The sequence below is a fragment of the Henckelia pumila genome, chromosome 2, assembly GCF_033568475.1.
Source record: "Henckelia pumila isolate YLH828 chromosome 2, ASM3356847v2, whole genome shotgun sequence".
Taxonomy (NCBI): Eukaryota; Viridiplantae; Streptophyta; class Magnoliopsida; order Lamiales; family Gesneriaceae; genus Henckelia; species Henckelia pumila.
The window spans coordinates 167,846,171-167,866,270 of record NC_133121.1 but is presented as its reverse complement, the minus strand read 5'-3'; the positions used below and the strand labels follow the sequence as shown (position 1 = coordinate 167,866,270).

The 20,100-nt window shown below is 32.8% G+C and overlaps 2 protein-coding genes across 3 annotated transcripts; both read left to right on the top strand.

Moving 5' to 3' along the window:
* Positions 1-385: 385 nt before the first annotated feature.
* On the top strand, positions 386-6,247 carry LOC140880431 (small RNA degrading nuclease 5). 2 transcript variants are annotated; one of them, XM_073284865.1, is made up of 14 exons: positions 386-533; positions 1,119-1,175; positions 1,262-1,327; positions 1,907-2,040; positions 2,133-2,245; positions 2,430-2,555; positions 2,663-2,733; positions 3,262-3,321; positions 3,995-4,050; positions 4,541-4,601; positions 4,717-4,984; positions 5,071-5,252; positions 5,359-5,651; positions 5,991-6,247. In XM_073284865.1, the coding sequence occupies exons 1-14, from the start codon at positions 438-440 to the stop codon at positions 6,109-6,111; spliced, it is 1,704 nt and encodes a 567-aa protein (XP_073140966.1). In that variant the 5' UTR covers positions 386-437; the 3' UTR covers positions 6,112-6,247. The 2 variants fall into 2 exon arrangements, with proteins under 2 accessions (XP_073140966.1, XP_073140965.1); XM_073284864.1 differs by having other exon boundaries at positions 2,427-2,555.
* Positions 6,248-7,887: 1,640 nt separating this feature from the next.
* On the top strand, positions 7,888-12,307 carry LOC140881996 (ras-related protein RABC1). Its single transcript, XM_073287701.1, has 7 exons — positions 7,888-8,069; positions 8,157-8,317; positions 9,466-9,534; positions 9,870-9,935; positions 10,922-11,043; positions 11,244-11,372; positions 11,746-12,307. The coding sequence occupies exons 2-7, from the start codon at positions 8,179-8,181 to the stop codon at positions 11,851-11,853; spliced, it is 633 nt and encodes a 210-aa protein (XP_073143802.1). The 5' UTR covers positions 7,888-8,069; positions 8,157-8,178; the 3' UTR covers positions 11,854-12,307.
* Positions 12,308-20,100: the final 7,793 nt, after the last annotated feature.

Below are 20,100 nucleotides of genomic sequence, written 5' to 3'. Positions count from 1 at the left end.
TTACTATTATTTTAATATAAATTAAATTAACGATAAGAAATATTAAACTCCAAAAAAAGTTATGAATATTTTTTTTAAAAAATGTACAAACATGCAACATATTCGTTCGAATACTAGTTAATTTATAATGGCTCGTAAATTAGAATATTTTTTTACTTTTTTTCTTAAATACTTTTGACTTTTTACTCGTACTGGTATTTTTTTTAAAAAAAATTGGTAGTGAAAAAGGACATAAAATAGTTTTATTTACTATAAATTTATACATTCCTCCTTTTTTTTTCAAAAAAAAAAAATGTTTTTATGAATTCCAAAAACAAATCAATTTTTTTTGGCTTTAAATTATTAAGTGGAAAAAGGCCCTTCGTTTATTGCATCTGCGCTGAGAACCCAAATCGTAAATTCTCATTGTTTTGAGTTCCTCAATAAAGCTCGGCGGCATGAGTTCCACAAACGACGAGCCCGAAACTAACGAAGAAGAAAACCCCGACACCAGTGTTAATGCAAACGCCTTCTTCGATGTCTATGGCCCAGAGGTAATTTATTGTTTCTTAGAAATTGTTGGACTGGGTTTTCGCACCAGTAGATTTGGTGGACTTCTTGCTATGGTTATTATTATTATTATTATTATTATTATTATTTTCTTGTTTTGCATCAAACATTGCTGTATTTACTCAAAGGTGTTTTGCCCCGTTCCCCCTTGTTGTGGGCCTTTGGCTTCTGTTTTAGTTTTTTTGTGGCGTGAGAAGTGAAAGTGTTGTGAAAAATGTGCTGAAAATGGAGTTGAAGAGATGGGTTTTTGGAGATTTTGCCACATGGTCCGGTGTCTTCATGGATGGCAACTTTAAGGGCCTTTTTACGCAATGAATTTGGTATTTAGTTTTTGTTGCCCAGTCTGAGGTTCTGGGGGGATTTTGTTTTTTAATAGGCTTAGTGTTATTGGGGGTTGTGATATAAAACCATTTAATGGTGTTTGTTGGAATCCCTTTGATCATTTGAATTTTAGCTGCATGTGTGAACCGTTGGATTTGCTGTGCTGTTAGATGATTTTCTTTAGCTTTCGTAGTTTCTTCTAATGATTTAAGTGGTACAATAATGACATTTGGCTGGCTGAGATGCAGGCCAGAGCGGACGTTGTTTTCAAGCAGCCTGAAGCAAATTCAACCTTAAATCTACTTGTATGTCTTGATTTCCTGATCTGGAATTTAAATTTCTATGTAGTTTGTTTCAAGGTCTTAAACTATGATGGGCACGGATGTTGCAGGATGTCCAAGGACTTGTCAACTGGGTGCTTGCTGAAGGCTTCATGCCATCGTGGGTGTTTATTAAAGTAAAGGAAATACTTTCGACACCCTTCTTTTCTTGTTAGGTTGTCTTATTATATGTATATGCTCATATATCCGCATCTTGTATGACCATGATGAGAATTGAGGATTTGAGGTTGAATAGCTCATTCCTTTGTGGAAACACTAACGTCTGTGTGTGACTTCTCTGTCTCATGGTTTTGATGGCTGTTGTGCATTTTGTATTTGTGTTATTGTTGGCTTTGGAGAATAAAATAACCTAATTACTCAATACAATGTACTTTAGCACACTGTTCAGATTTAAAATTTAAAAAACTAGCAATTTGAATTTATATTATAGTGCTAAATCAACCCCCCACCATCTACTTGCGGTTCTCTCTTTCACTCAAATTACTATCCTCTGCACGGTTGAGCTTCGCTTTGAACTAATCTCTTCTTGGTTTGGGTTAACTTGTTTTCGCTGGAAACTCTTCCTATTCCTTTGATTTCTATCTTATCATTTTTATTTTTTTTCTATCGTTCAAAGTTCAAAATATTATGTAGTTTTCTAGGGATGAATTTGATTTGAGATTTTTTCACCGAGTTATTGCTCTTTTGATGTGTAGAACAAGCCTCTAATTTCAAAGGTTGTTATGCTTTATGTGCCTGGCCTTGATGCTGCACTGTACTTATCTCAATCCAAAATACTAAAAAGTTTTAAACAAAGTTGTGGCATTCCCAGGGCAGTTTTAGCTCTCAGGTAAGTAGTTGTTATACTAAGTTTATGCAAATGCGAACTGCCGAAGTCAAATTATTCTTACAATTCGGTTTCCCTGTTTCGTTCTGTGCTAGCTGTGTATCAGATGGAATGCAGACTATTGATGCTCTTCTTACATGCAAAGTGAAAAGAAAAAGGGACGAGACTGAAGTTGTTAGAAAGAAAGCAGCCCAAACATCTAATCAAGGTTCGGTTTTGCACCCCGAAGCATCACTACCGTGAATGTTTTATCTAGATTTTACAAAGAACTCTGAGTTTGTGTTTTTGGCATTAACCGCTTTTTCTAATTTTCTAGTTTATGATTTAACCAATATTTTATTTGTGCTTTTACTGTAGTCTTTACTGAAGATTATTTTTAATACATCTAGCAGGAACTTGTTCTCTATTGGAGAATTCATCTCCTGCCGACTTAACAAAAAACTTGCCATTCCCTTTGACATATTATACTCTTACAGTAAAGCAATTGGAAGATAATGGCTACTGTTTCAATAATCCTGGTGATGCCTTGTAAAAGTTTTTTTATTTTATTAATTTTTTTTTTTTGCATTATTCTATTTACTTGGTTTAGACTTACGTAGCTTTGTACGATCTTTGGCAAATGCAGACTTTCCTCCAACCCTGCCTGCTCCATCTGGAGCCCCACCACATAAAATTTTAGCTCTCGACTGTGAGATGGTATGTATGTCTTTATGTAATCTCACGTGTTTTTAATGCTAAAATATTCCCACCAGGAGCTATTACTTATTCCAGGAGTTGCTTATTTCATATATTCAGGAAGAGTCTTAATTCAGTGAGTGCAGGTGCTCAAGCACGCTAAAAGAATGAAATTAGCCCATCTTAATACTAGTTAATCTCTAGGATAGTTCATTTTATCTCTAACGGGTTAGATTCTCAACTCCATAAATAAGAGGAAAGAATCATTCAAGAACGCCAGGGTTTTTATTTGCTGGGTTTTTTCATTGGTCTTGCACTTGGACGGCTCTAGGAACTTATTTTTTCCATGCCTTTTGTACATCATGTGTTTAATTTTTGCTGTAAGTATACATCTTGATCTATTTCTTATTAAAGATATAGTCTCAGGTAAAAAAACTCGACCTAGTATCCGTTTTACCTGTATTCTTGATTTGGAAACTTTATATTTTAATGCCTCCTTTAGTGTTATTAATTAATGGTGCGTTTGTTGATGCAAACTTTGGTTGTCAGTGCATTACGTGTGAGGGTTTTGAGCTCACAAGAGTGACTCTGGTGGATATTGCAGGACAGGTATATTACTATATTCACAGTCAACATTGTTTCAATCTTCTATCATTTGTCGTCTGCGTGCTTTTAATGTCAAATGACAGTTTGTTGTGGTCACTGTAAAGAAAAACACATGTATGCAAAATTTGCAAATTTGGTCGAATGCCATTCCCTCGGACAAAGAATTCCATTTCCTTGGACAAAGAATGCCCTTCTTTTAACAAGAAATTCTGGAGGGCTATATGTTGATATAAAATGGGAAATATGTTGAAGTAGCCATTCTCCATTTCATAAATGGAGATTGAAATTTGTAGCAATTTAGCTGATGTGTAGTAACAATTTAGGCTTCTACCTTCTGTATAATAATATTATTCTAGTATGGAGAAAATATATACTTTGATGATTGAAATATGAAAGCATCTGGAAAACATTTTTTTGGGTTACATTTTAACATAATGGGCATTACACCCTGTTAAGTGGTTATCATCAGTGGCATGATGGCTACTGCTGAGTGCATGTAGTATTTGAGTTTAGGCTCGAGTTTTGATGTCTATATTAAGTGTAACACAACTTCAAATAATAGGAATAGGTCAATTATCTCGAAGATTAATTGTATGTATTTTTTTTTGTTTTATCGATCACTTGTTTTGATTTTCTTTGGTGATGTATAATGGCTAATTTTCTCAAATCTTTGCAGGTATTGCTAGATAAATTTGTTAAACCAGCAAATGCTATCACTGATTACAACACAAGGTGAGGTTCAATGGTTAAAGAAACTTGAACGCCCAGTCGAACTTAATTTGAGCTTAGCTGAGATTTGAGCTGCAAGAATCACTTATTCTCTGTGAATTATTATGATCGATTTATCTTTTGTTAAAAAATACGGATTAGAAACTTTGGTTCTTATTTGAAATTGTTAATTATGTCATTTGAAAAGATGATGTAGCCTTTTGAGAAGATCCCCAGGGCATTTCATGGGATATCATATATTTACTGCTTTGAGAATTTTTTTTCTTTGAATTTATCTGCATGAGTATGCTGCCTTTTGTTCTGTGGACATTGCTTGATCATGAGTCACTTGGTGGAGTGGCATAACAAGACTACAAGAGGGAGGCACGCTGTTGTATTATGTCGTTTGCCTTGAAAATTTCATTTATCTTAGTTTTGGTTGAGAAACCGGGCAGAACCTATTATCAAGGTTTCGTGCAAGGCCTCTACACTCTTGTAATTTTGGGTGTTACAGGTACAGTGGAATCACACGTGAGACGTTGAGTAATGTGACCACAATGCTTAAAGATGTTCAGGTTCAGTTAGAACCCTTGATCTTTTACTTGCCATTCCTATTAATGCAAACTAAAAACTATGGAATTTGACTCCTCGGATACTCTTTCTAAAATTAACAAATGCTTCATTTTTCAGGAAGAATTTCTTCAACTGGTTCACAAAGAGACCATCCTCGTTGGACATTCATTAGAAAATGATTTGTTAGCATTGAAGATTCGACATGACTTGGTGATTGACACGGCTATCTTATATGGGAACCCACGTGGTCGTTCTTATAAACCAGCTTTACGTGTGCTAGCCAGGAGATTCCTTTTCAAAGAAATACAGGATTCAGCCAAAGGGCATGATAGCGTTGAAGATGCAAGATCCGCATTGGAGCTTGCATTGCTAAAAATTAGGCATGGTATATTCAAATACACTCACATTAAGTTCAACCTATTATTACTTTGTGCATCGAGGCATGTGCTTAACGTAATATCCTGGAGACAGGACCTGGGTTTGGCGTACCTTCAACATTTTTAAAGAAAAAACTCCTGACTGTGTTGAGCGAATCTGGCAAAACCTCATCTTTGATCGATAGTGTATCTATAGTGAAGCGATATGCCTCTGAGGCATCTCACTCAATTCCAGTCTCTTCTGACGATGAAGCTCTGTTGAAAGCCAAAAAAGAGGTAAATCTTGACTATTTGTTTCTTACAAGAAGAATTTGAGGTGTATGATAGGACAAGAGCCAGCCCATGGATCATCTCCCTGATTAAATTTTCTGGTTATTCTCAGGTAAAAAACAACAGGGTGCATTTTATTTGGACCCAATTCACAGAATTGTTTTCTTATTTCAAGAAACAAGCGGAAGATGACGAGCACCTAAACTCAAAGCTAGCAGAGATGATATCGTTGGTTACGTGTAGCAAATCTACAAGTCAGAAGAGCATCATGTACAAAGTCACCTCAGAACTGAAAGATATTCTGAGTCGGATTGATAACCGAGTCAGCAGCTTATATGCCAGTCTAACTTGCAACACTATGCTAGTCATCTGTACCGGCCATGGAGATACTGTGATGGTACAAAAGTAAGTTCAAAGTAATTTGTATCCAGCTTAGAAGTTCATAGAAACATCGTCAGATATTTTAAGCAAGTATAATATTATTCAAGCACACAAGAGCCGAGTCAAGCTCGACTCAATTGAGCTGTACCACCACACTAATATTGTATTCAAGTTTGATCGAGTTGTCAAGTGATGCGACTCGAAAACTCTCACATGCTTGTCGAAGTTGTTTGAGCATGAAAAACTAGAAGCAACTGATCTTTATTTCAAATCTTTTATAGAATCAATTGTCAGCATACAAGTATTTTTACTGCTAAAACAAATGTATATTACTTGAGCTAAGTTGGCATAAATTTTGTGAAGATTAAGGAAGATTTTGGAGCAGAAGGAGACAGCAGTTTGCCGAGAGAAGATAGTGAAAGTGCTTGAAGAGCTGCAAGCCCAAGCTGAAGTTGGCTTATGTTTTGTTGGTATTAAACACTAAATTTTTTTTGTAATATAATCTCAAATATATTAGGATTTTGTTTTTCAAAATGTTTAGGTTTATGTTCTACTAGAATAATATATTGTTACTTGTGTTCTCTTTATGGTTCCAAGAAAGTGAAATAACATTCTCCTCTCTATTTCATGCCACATAAATATATATGGAGTAATACTGTTACAGCCACAAATTAAGAACTCAATTTATTTTGCAAATGAAATAGAAATATTTTTCCGGAGCGAGTTCAGTAAACCCTAGCGGAAATGCTAGTATCCTCTAGTAGAAGCTAGTTACAAAATAAGAGCAATAACTGAATGAGAAAAATAACTCCCTCCCTTGTGTCTTTATCTATTGTCTTCTCTCTCGAATCTTCTAAAACTTTTGTGCTATTTGGATCTAGACCCACCATCTAGAGACTATTGGGCCTATTTGGATCTAGTAGGCCCACCAACACAACACTATTTGGATCTAGACCCACCATCTAGAGACTCTTGGGCCTATTTGGATCGAGTAAGCCCACCAATAACAGGTACAAAACAAATACTTTGTGAGATAAGTGCACAAAGCGAGTTATCTAATGTTAATGTTGATCATTCCGTGAGCAAAGCGGCTCGATTTTATTTTTTTTAAAAAAAAATAAAATTTAAAATGAAAAATGATGGTCAAACGTGGAATAAATCGCAAACAAGAACAAACTAAAAAACAAATAATAATTAAAATATTTTTATATAACATAGTTATTGAACTATCTCCTTAATTATTTTTACTTATAAATATTTTTATTGAATAACTGTCCAATCACTTTCATATTCTTAAAACAATTTTTAAAATTTTATATAAATATTTGTATAAAACTAAATAGAGCTTTGAATTAAATACAGAATTCAAGTCCTTGCAATTTCAAATCCATTGATTTCAAAATTATTTTAAAACCAAAACAACTTATTTTAAATCCTAGGTTATAAAAAAAAATTCACAAGACATTGTATAAAATGCGTGTTTCACAACATTTGTTTGTTTGTTATATATAATCCAAATACACTATAAGACTAAATACTGGTAGTATTGACATTAGTTATCACAAGGAAAAATCGTGGTAGCGTGGTAATCTCTCAAGCTACTTCCTTGCTCTAACATAGCAGAAGACCCTCCCTGATAACCTGCACGTAAGGAATAACTCGTGAATGGATATCGGAAGAGTTTTTTGGTGTGATCATTTCGACGCTCAAGTTACTATTAGACTCACGAAATTGAGTATAAAATTCTATAAAATGAGTAATATTGTTTGAGTGAATCATGTATGTATTACGTATGAATTTTGTGTAGGAATGTAAATGAGCCGAATAATATCAAGCTCGAGCTTGGCTCATTAGCTCGTTTATCATTTATACTATATATAAAGCAAGAACACTTTAGTGGTTTTTTTGGTATGCTCACTTCTAATTTTTTTTTCCAAAAAAAAAAAAAAAACCCCATGCAAAAAAAAAAATTAAAATCAAATACTTGAAAAAATCTATACTATATATAAAGCAAGAGCATCTTATTGGTTTTTTGTTATGTCCATTGTTAACTTTTTTTTCAAAAAAAAACCTCATGCAAAAAAAAAATTAAAATCAAATGCTTAAAAAATATTAATTTATATTATATACACACAAAATATAATATTAGACACGCAATACATGTATATTTAGTAATGTGATTATATACATTTCAATGTCACGTCATCATTAAATTGATTTCATATGTTTATCTGTGGTTGTTTCTCCACCGCCTACAAGCACAACAACTAGAAACAATTCTTGGCTTTCTTTTTGACATAAATTATTATTATTTGTAATTAATATTATCATACATTTGCATAAGAAACCTCTACACACATATTTACATTTGCATTTGATTACGTTGGGTACGTTGCGTGTGCGTGTGCCCATTTCAGATCTCTCCATCTTTCTGTCGATCAGGTTCGCTATCTGGGATTTGATTTTTAATGTTTTTCGTTGATGGGTTTTGAGAATTGTGCATCGCCGATTTGAGATTTTGTGTCCCAGGTTCTTGAATATTGACTCAATTATGGATTCATCTTCCGGGGCATCGCCAGAATTTGATTATTTGTTCAAGCTGCTGTTGATTGGTGATTCCGGGGTTGGGAAAAGCAGTCTTTTGCTTAGCTTTACTTCTGATACCTTCGAAGATCTCTCTCCTACAATAGGTAGCTTCTTTCTTTTCTTTTTTTTGTAAAAAAAAAATTATTTTTCTTCTTTTCTTGCGTATCTTTTTTTATTCGTTTGTTCCTGGTTCACTTTTGGAGTCAATTTTGTTTAGTTTTGTTTTTTTTTTCTTTGTTTTTTTTTTGTGTTGTGTGAGGGATTATGGCGAAGATTTGTGGAAATTTTGGTTCATGCATTTTGCGAAGGATCACATCAATTTTGTTCCCTTTTCTTTCTTAGGTTTAAGTTGTTGGATTGTGCGTGTTTTAAAAACGTGACCGCTATATTATATATCATTTCATCAGAACACGAGGTGCCTGCCATATAATGGTAGCATAGGTTTGATTGACTTAAGTTTTATGGAAGGCGCCTTACTGATTTTTGTTTCGAAGTGTTGATGGTTTAATTCTATTTTTTGACATTTTTGGGTATTAGAAGTATTTAGTCTTAAATAACCATCTGTCTTTCGAGGAGGTGGCTTATACGATGGTGTTGACATTAAAACTGATCGTTTTCTGGCATTTTGTTTTCGTCTTAAAAAGCCATCAAGGAAAGCAACCACAACCAGTATGGGTTGGCTTTATGTCCCTGGTTTTTATATAAGATAAATTTTCATATGAGCCACTTAGTCTGGTCATACTCATCCTACTGAGTCTGTTTATCTTGACTTTTTCTTCTAATATGCATGCTCTGGTTTGCAAGCGTAATTCATAGTTTGCTCGCATTTTTTGTGTTTGTATATTACCTCTAATGTGTCGAGGTAATTTATCCATCCTCCCCACTCTTTGATGCCTAATTTGAGTTAGCGAAGATTGAATCAATAACGGATTCAATCTAAGTGGTGAAGCTTTGTTGTTTAATAGTTCTTATGAACTGGTTTTTAACTGACTCATCATTTTTAACTGAAAGGTCACGAGCTTCGTAGTTGAATGAATTAATGTGCAGGTTGGCATTTATAAAAGTAATCTGAACGAGTAACCCCCAATTTATATTCTTAAAAATTAGGTGTATGATGGTGTAGTAGATGTTGACCAATGATAATTCTTATAAAATTATTGTTTCTTCAATTAAACTGGTCCGTAGGTGCTCTGTATTTGGCATTTTTAATTTGTTATTGGCATTGCTAATTTGTTATGTTGGTTGACTACAGGAGTGGATTTCAAGGTGAAGCATGTCACAGTTGGAGGGAAAAAGTTGAAGCTTGCAATTTGGGACACTGGTAAGAGCTGTCATGGCTTTCTGTGTTATCATTTAAGATTGGCTAAAGAAGTTTCCGTTTCAATTTCCTATCTCAAAAGGATCTCAGATTTATTTTCAAATTCGTGTAAGAAAACTGAATGGTGGTACTGTTGGTATTTTACCTTCTTTGCATCAATCAACACTACATAGAAGCTTGTTTTGGACAGTCTATTGCCCATGTGGTTATAATGAACGAACTTAGAATTTTTTGTTTGCGTCTCTTTATGGATGCTTTAGACATGTATTATATGCCGCTTTTCTTAAGTCGTTCAATATGGAAATGATTTGCATAATCAGACACTTCTTATTTTGCAGCTGGACAGGAAAGGTTTAGAACTTTGACTAGTTCGTATTACAGAGGAGCACAAGGAGTAATCATGGGTACACTCTCTTATCTATTTTTACTGCCATTTCTAGAATGTGAATTTTGCAAGGAAATACCCAAAAAATAAGATAATGAGAATGAGTTCAGAAGTTATCGCTGCTTATTATTTGATGCTAGAATTGTGGCTGTATGTGATGGTCCTTTTGAGTTCTTTTGGTTGGATGACAGTTTTCTAGTTGTCAGCTTGTCATGCATTTATAGTCTAAAATTAGGATGTAATATATGTACATTAGAGGATGTTGATACTTTATGATATAGACGCTCTTGCATACTCGTTTTGAAGAATGGTAAAGTCAGAAACCTTTGGCAATTGTGTAAAACAAGAATATGTCAACCTCCTTGCATGCATATTAGGACTTTATGATCTCATACAAATCTTTGATTATCCTTTTCTTGGTGAACCTGATTATAGACCTTGTTAATCAAAGAGAGAGTAGATGATGATTTCTCTGCAAATTGTAGTTATGACGATTTATAGATTGATGTGAATGTGCTGACAATTACTTCAACTTATTTTTAACTTTGAATCGTGAACTTTCTTATATGCTAGTAGGAATGATTTTGTCTGCGACCTATTTCCAGGCCCTTATTCTTCTGCCTCTAAAATAGATGTTTATTGTTTTAAAATATGTTTTTCCACCTTTTGTTTTGGAAAAGTGGATTACGGCTGGAGACTGGTACTTCACCTTCAAGTCTCTTTTTAATATATAAAAAAGGTATTCTGCATGATTATTAATTTCCTAGTGGAATAGCCCTCATGATCTTGTCCTTGAGCATTCTAACTTGACTTGTGGGGTTATGTGCCATTTTTTAAATAATTATAATTATTTTGGTATGGGGGTCCAGCTACCCCACATTGCCTCTACTGTGCCTTGATTCCAGACCACAGCTAAAAATAGATAGATAGTTTTTTTTTTTAATCTCTTTAGTTGATTTTATTCTCGGATGAGTTTTGAAAAATTGACAAGTTGTTTTGCTACAGTATATGATGTAACAAGGCGAGAAACCTTTACTAATTTGTCCGATATTTGGGCGAAAGAAATTGACCTCTACTCAACAAATCAAGATTGCATTAAAATGCTAGTTGGGAACAAAGTTGATAAGGTATCTTCTCATGTTCTAGAAAACAAATTTTATTTATGTTTTTGAATTTTTTGGTGTGATGTTTCTCTCTAAAGCTTGCCATATTACTTGACTTGTGAGTATACCCTCACTGGCTCACTCATCTTCGTGACAAATAGATTGAAGGTGTTACTCTATTGTAATTCTGTATAAATACATTCCAAATGCCATCTCATTTGTAGGAAAGTGAAAGGGTGGTTAGCAAAAAAGAAGGAATTGACTTTGCAAGGGAGTACGGATGCCTCTTCATCGAGTGCAGTGCCAAAACTCGAGTTAACGTGGAGCAATGTTTCGAGGAACTTGTCTTGAAGGTTAGTGTAATTGCATTCATGGTGTCAAATATGGAGCAAGCCATTTATTATCATTGAGTTGGGTCATACAACTACAAGAGGTGCCACTCTACACCATAATGCTGGTACTAGGAACAATTTCTTTCACACCCATTTCTTTTTATTGTTTTCTGCTAGGGTGACATCTACGGTTGTGCGTTGCCTACCAATCGAAATTGTGTTTCAGCTTCTTTGTGATAACACATATCTCTGCACCACCACATCTATGCCATAAACTAGCCTATTTTCGTCCTTTCCTTTTAATTTGTGTAAATATGTCTTGTTGCATTATTATACCAGCCATATTTCGCAGCAAACACTGATTCTTTTCTTCTCAAATGATCTCTATCCACAGATATTGGAGACACCGAGTCTGTTGGCAGAAGGTTCAGCTGTCGTGAAAAGGAACATCTTCAAACAGAAACCTCCAGAATCCAATGCATCCACCAGCAGTTGCTGCTGAATCTACTGCGCCTTCTTCGATATAACTTTTCAGATACTTTGTTTCCCTTTGTCACGTCCCAGTAGTTTGTGTGGTCAATCTTTGGCTTAACTGCTTGACGTTTGTCTAACCAACATGTTTCACATCGATCTCATTTACGTTCTTTCGTATATTGCATAGCATGGTCAAAAGAATCGTTTTCGGGTACTACCGTCCCATCGGATTCTCTGCTATCTGCCTATCTTTTTTACGTTGTGTGTAACACGAAATGTTCCCAATGAGTTCTGCATTTGAATGGAGGGCATCACCTTGGTCTTGAAGAAATATTTGATAATCATTTTATATTTTTTATATTTATATTGTATTATGTAAATAATAAAAGATGCTTGTATATTTATGTACTTTAGTTTTCTTTTTAGATACGTGTATGCATCAAATTTATTCAATTTCAAATCAGGGAGATTAAATTATTATATATGTTATAAACTATGTAATTTGTTGGTATCTATATTTCTATGCTATCTAATTAAACTTGAGACTTTTGAATAAGAATCACGTGCGAGACACGTGAACAACGTATTATTTTATTAGATATAATATAAAATAAATTTAAATTTATTTATATTTATAATAAAAATAAAAGTAAGGGTTCGCTTAATACTCTGTCACAACATGCGTTTTTTGGGGGTAAAAAAATAAAAAAAATTTAATAATAATTAAAATTTCAAAGAATCTATTTGTTTTATTTGTTTAGATGTATTAAGTTTCTAAAAATTGTTAAAGATTTTATGTTTGGATCTTAAATATTATTTTCTCTAATGAATTTTTTTTTTACTTCTATTCACATTCTTATAGATAGAATATATTAAATACAAATTATTTTTTTTATAATTTCAATGAAAGATATTTTTTTTTGCTTTTCAAACATATATTCATTTTTATACATCAGTTTTTAAAGATTTTATAAGAATTAAGAAAATGTTCATGGAATTAATCAAAATTATATATAATTTAAGGGTAAAATACAAAATCCACAACGAAATTTTTTCTTATTTTGTTAACATTTTGTCATTCTATTCATATTTTTATAAGTAATAATAGATTAAATATAAATATATATATACATTATATATTTTGAAGTAACATATATATATATATATATATATATATATATATATATATATATATATATATTCTCCTTTAGTGCTTTTAATTAATGAAAATATATTTTTATTATCAAACATCTCATTATTTTTTCTGCTCATTATTTTTAGATTTCTAAAAATTATATTTCAGCAAATTTTTATTTCTCTAATGTATTTTTATTATCAAATATCTATTTAATTTTGACGTATCATTGTTTTCAATTTTTTATAATTATGGTATAACCAAATGTTATTTTTTTATAACTATTTTGCTCCTCACATGTTTTGATTTTGTTGTTTAAATTCATAGAAAATACGCTAAATCAATCAAGTAATTGAAAGCGAATTTGTGTAATAAAATAAGAGGTGAATTGATACGTTATATTTTTTTATAGTGAAAAAACTATATCAAAATAGTTTATTTATTAATTGCACTCATGTTACAATAGTATATGTGGTTAACTTTACGATGCATTATGATATTTTGAAAACCAATTAAAATTTTATTTTTAATGAGTTAAAAAATAACATATATTTTTTTTTATTTTCTCTCTAATATATGTGTTTTTATTAGTATATTAAATTATGAAACTTATTCTTAATAACATATATAATGATGCTCTTTATCCATATATTATCTTAAATAAAACTTTTGTGGAAGTGAAAATATTGTTAATTTTTTTAAAAATGATGAGTTATTTTTATTGTAATAGTGCGAAATGAGGTTAATGATTTCAATAATAAAAAACTATATCAAAATAGTTTTTAATTGATTTGACTTATATTACAATAATATATGAGGTTAAATTTACAAATACAGTATGATATTTTGAAAACCAATTAAAATATTACGTTTAATGCGTTAAACTATTTTTATTTTCTCACTAATATAGTGTTCTTTTATTAGTATAGTAAATTGTGTAACTTATTCTTAATAATATATATATATATATATGTATATATATATATATATATATATATATATATATATATATATATAATCTCAAATGTGGATCTATAAATAAGTCTTCATTTGTGATGAAAAATACAATTAAGTTGAAAGAAAAATATTATAAAGTGTAGAGTTTGATATATTTTGAGTTTTGGAGTATTTACTTTATACCGTAAATTTTTACTTTTTCACAACACGTTATTAGCACGATCACTCGAAGGTTCTCTATAATTTCCGACGCTCCAAAATACAAGAAGAAGTCAAAAATATTCAACAAGTAAGAATATTTATTTCATTGTTTATTTATTTGTTGTGTATATATTTAATATATAATATCATGTTATTATCAGAAATATAAAAAAAATTAGTTTTTTAAAAAAACTTGTTATAAATCCTGGGAGGATGTTAAGACGACATCCCACACTCCCAGTAAAGGATACGAAAAGTATAAAAGTCTCTAAGGTTTTGAAACAATAACGTGATATGATATATATTTATTATGTATATATACTAACTATATCAATATATAATTTCATGTTATTATATAAGAGGTTGTCTAGGACACTGACCTTATAACAATGTGATATGATATATATTTTATTGCGTATATTTTATTATGATTATGATAATATGCATCACATGATTATCACGAATTTTTATTCAACACATACTCGATTTTTTTTCTTACTCCGACGGTAACAAACAGCTAGTTTTTGGTCTATAAATATGTTCACTCAAACTCATTTTCAATCACACCAAAATTCATTCTTTCTCTCAAAATATTTTCTTGTTTTTCAAAGATGAAGATGATGGCATTTCTAAGGCTATTTTTCATAACGTTTATGGTCATCATGCTCACGAGTTTTGTACTCACCAACGATTTTCCACCACATACTTTTTCTTTATTTATACACGCACTTGTAATCTTCGTTCTTCCATTATTTTGTATTGTCATATTAATGGAAATTAACTAATAAAATGCATTGTTATTTTTCTAGTACCACCATGTCAAATTTGGCAAAGATTGAATTCGTTGCGCTCGATATCACTGGAAAGAATTATATGTCATGGACTCTCGATGTAGAGATGCATCTTAAGTCATTGGGTCTAAGTGATACCATCAAAGAAATTAATATATCAACCTCACAAGATAAAACAAAAGGCAATGATTTTCTTACGCCGACATCTTGATGAAGGGTTGAAATGTAAGTATCTCACAGAAAAAGACCCAATGATTTTATGGAAAGGGTTGAAAGAAAGATTTGAGCATATAAGGGAAGTGATACTTCCGATCGCCCGTGATGAATGGAATACGTTGAGATTCCAAGACTTTATAAAAGACAGTGATTATAATTCTGCGATGCATCGAATAGTCTCGCAATTAAAATTTTGTGGACTTGAAGTCACAGAGATGGAAATGCTTGAGAAAACATTTTTCACTTTTCACGCATCAAATATAACTCTACATCAACAGTATAGAGTGCGTGGTTTTACGAGATATTCTGAACTAATTGCATGTCTTCTTGTGGTGGAAAAGAACAATGAATTGTTAATAAGAAATCATCAATCCCGACTCACTGGATCAATAACTCAACTCAAAAGAACGTCACGAACCACCCACCAAAAAGGCAGCATGAAAATACGAGTGAAAATAAAAATCACTCAAAAAGATCTGAGAGTGTTTGTTATAGATGTGGCACTCCAGGACATTGGTCACATATTTGTCGAACCCCTGAGCACCTATGTAAGCTCTATAAATAATCGACAAAGGGGAAAGGAAAAGAGACCAATTTTGTTGAAGATAGTGACCATTTAATTGGTTCAACTAGTTTCAATGCTGCATATTTTTTGAATGATTTCGAAGACATTGATTAAAAGATTGGTTCATCAATCATTCGATATCTTGAGCCTCAGACAGGCGATCTGTTTAAAGCACGCTTTGCTGATTGTCATTTTAATGAAGAAATCTTCCCAATGTTAGGGGGAGAAAAGAAACACATCGAAAAAGAAATCACATGGTATGTACCATCATTGTTACATTTGGATCCAAGAACCAAACAATGTGAGAAAGATGTACAACAAATTGTGCACTTGCAAAAAATTTCAAATCAAATGCCAGATGCATTTGCAGACACAAAAGGGGTAACAAAATCATATATACATGTTGTAAATGCCCCTGCTCGAATTGAAATTCCAAAGAAACAAATTGAAGACACTCATGATGTCATAAAACGCTTGAAACATGGAAGGCCAGTCGGTTCGAAAGATAAAAATCCTCGAAAAAGAAAAGGCATAGAGAAACACGATGATCATAAAATAGAAAATGGTGTTCCAGAAGAAACACCCGATGATGAAAATGTTCTGTCAGAACCACAAACTGACGAGAATCGTGAAATCTCTATCAATTATATTAATACTGGAAAAATATGGAACCGAAAAGACATAGAAGATATTGATGAGATATTTTCTTATAATGTAGCTTGTGACATCATAAATGAAAATGAGGATCATGAGCCAAAATCTTTTGGTGAATGTAAAACTCGTCATGATTGGGCCAAATGAAAAGATGCCATCCAGGTTGAATTGGATTCGCTGAATAAACGTAATGTTTTTGGACCTATAGTCCTCACACCTGAAGGTGTAAAACCTGTTGGATACAAATGGATTTTTATTCGAAAGCGAAATGAAAAAAATGAAATAGTCAGATATAAAGCTAGACTTGTTGCACAAGATTTTTCTCAAAGGCCTGGAATTGATTATGAAGAAACGTATTCTCCTGTTATGGGTGCAATTATGTTTCGATATTTGATTAGTTTAGAAGTGTCTGAAAATTTGGAAATGTGTCTTATGGATGTTGTTACAGCTTACTTATACGGATCACTTGATAGTGATATATACATAAAAATCCCTGAAGGATTTAAGATGCCTGAAGCACAAAGTTCAAAACCCAGAGAATTTTATTTTGTAAAATTGCAAAGATCATTAAATGGGTTAAAGCAATCCGGCCGAATGTGGGTATAATCGGCTAAGTGAGCACTTGATGAAAAAGAGATATGTAAATGATCCAATATGCCCTTGTGTTTTCATCAAGAAAACAACATCCGGATGTGTAATTATTGATGTATATGTTGATGATTTAAACATCATTGGAACGAATAAAGAAATTCAAGAAGTTATGATGTACTTGAAGGAAGAATTCGAAATGAAAGATCTTGGAAAAACCAAGTATTGTTTGGGTTTGCAAATCGAACAAAAAGAATGTGGAATTTTGTTCACCAGGCAAATTATACAGAAAAGATCCTTAAACATTTTAATATGGATACATCAAATCCATTAAGTACTCCAATGGTTGTAAGATCATTAAACATTGAAAAGGATCCATTCCGTCAATGTGAAGATGATGAAGTTATTCTTGGTCCAGAAGTACCATATCTAAGTGTCATTTGTGCCCTTATGTATCTTGAAAATTGCACTAGACCTGATATATTTTTTGCTGTAAATTTATTGGCAAGATTCAGTTCATATCCAACAAAGAGGCACTGAAACAGAATTAAACATATATTCCATTATCTACGAGGAATGACAGATTTGAGACTTTTGTACTCAAAAGACACCAATCAAAGTATCATTGGTTATGCTGATGCTGGATATTTATCTGATCCACATAAGTCACGTTCCCAAACCGGATATGTATTTACTCATGGAGGCACCGCAATTTCTTGGCGTTCACAGAAACAAACACTCGTAACAACTTCATCAAATCACGCCGAGATTATTGCATTACATGAAGCAAGTCGTGAATGTGTATGGTTAAAGTCAATGACCAAACATATTCAAATATCGTGTGGATTGACAGTAGACAAGAAGCCTGTTACACTATATGAAGATAATGCTGCATTTATTGCTCAAATGAAATAAGGATACATCAAAAGTGACAGAACCAAACATATCCCCCCAAAATTCTTTGCCTACACTCAAGAGCTTGAGAAGAATAAAGATATTGATATCTGTTACATTCAATCAAGTGAGAACTCATCAGATCTCTTCACAAAGGCACTTCCCACGACGATATTCAGAAAGCATATATACAATATTGGGATGCGCAATCTACGGAATATGTGAAGAATAACTCATGTTAACATGAGGGGGAGTTTATGTAGGGATGTATATGAGCCGAGCTTTTGAATGTTCAAGCTCGGTTCATTTATAAACGAGCCGAGGCCGAGTTTATTTAACGAATATATTCATGGCTCACGAGCTTATTCGAGCTTTTATCGAGCCTAAACGAGCTTAATATATTTAAACTATAAATTTAAATATTCATTAAATTAATTTAAAACTAAATTATATATTTGAAAAAAATATAATAATATTATTAAAATTTTTAATTTTATTCTAATAAATTAATTTTTATAGATTTTTCAATATTTTTCATAAGTAAAGTGTAAATTTATAAATTAAATATCAATATTATTATTTTTTCGTCTAATAGATGACTTACGAGCTTGTTAACGAGCCTGTTAACGAGCATGTTCACGAGCTAACGAGCCGAATATTGTAAAGCTCGAGCTTGGTTCGTTTGCCTTAACGAGCCTCATTAAACGAGCCCGAACGAGCTTTTAACGAGCCGAGACCCGAACAGTTCGCGAACTGTTCGTCTAATTTGAAAGAGTGGGTGCCCGGTTAGCCAACTTGTGGCTAAGAGCTTTTATGACTCTATGTAAAACAATCTTTTGTTTAATATAATTTATACTTTTATAATGATATTGACTTTATCTTTCTTCATAGTGTTATATGATGATATAATATTGTTGTTTTGATAAAGACCTTGAATATACTATAGTGTATGTAAGATGTGGTAGCACATGGGGATGGCTATCATGAAACACATCTTATAGTCACTGTATATTCTAAACTGTTTCTAGTCAATTGAGCCGTCCGCAAAAAGGGATAAGGATCGCTCGAGATTGAGACTAGCATTTGCGATGCCGAGTACCACATTTCATTGGTATGGAACATAGAGATGTTCAAAGCATGCAAATGGATATTCATATGATAAATGATCGAACTACCCTATTTGGGGTCATCAGGTGTCGGGATTGAGTACAGTTACGACACATATAGGAGTCGATGCTTTGTTGTCAAGGATTCATCACATACTTGCGAGTGTGGATATCCTATGCGATCTGAGGAGATATTAGTGTGTGAAGAATCTCTGGCCAGAGTACATGATGTGTTTTAGGTTAATGGGTTATCCTAGTAACACATGCGATGTCACTATTTGATCTCCAAGATGTAATGCATAGTTATCGAATCTCGAACGACTCTCGATGCACCAATGGTTGTTGATTCGATCGGGATATTTGGTTGAAGGGACCGTACTGTACGCTAACCAAAATCTACTGGTTCTTGCAGGCACTATCAGTAATACCTAGGGAATCATGGGGTGATATTGCTAGGCGCTCTTACCATGATTCGATGGGTAAGTCGGAAATTGTTGTTCCGAGTCACAAGGAGTTGTGAGCCCACGGCTAGCTGTATTCCTGAACCATTGAGGATTACACAAGTAATGGATTACTAAAACCCCGTAGAGATAGTTAAATTTAAAGAGTTAAATTTAATGAAAGAGAAGTTGGACTTTTTAACTAAAGGGAGTGAGATTTCCTAAAATGACATAGGGATGAGCATTTTTGGAAATCACTGAATTCGGATTCAGAAAAATTATCTTGACTCTAAAAGATGCAGAAATGGTTTCTGTGCACATTGGTGAAATCAGTTTATCAATCGGAGTCACGATGAATTTTATATTAATTTCTGTAACAACGGGCTTGGCTTGTTGGGCTTAAGTTATGGATTGTGGGCTTTAAGGAGTTAGAGTCCTGATACAATTATAACTAGAAATTATCTATAAATAGAGGTGTTGGGTTCGAAAATCAAACACATTGTGTCTTATAATTTTCGAACACTGCATAAATAATTCTAAGGGATTTTTCGAAAATTCCTTGCTCCTTTTTGAGAAAATTCGGATTGTGATTTTTGTGAAAAATTACAATTCTGAATTAACAGATCATATCTGTTTATTCTCTACGCAAAACTTCTGATTGATTTCTAGTGCAGTCAATCAGAGAGTTTCTGTTTTCTGTTCGTGGACCTTATTCCGGTGATTGATCG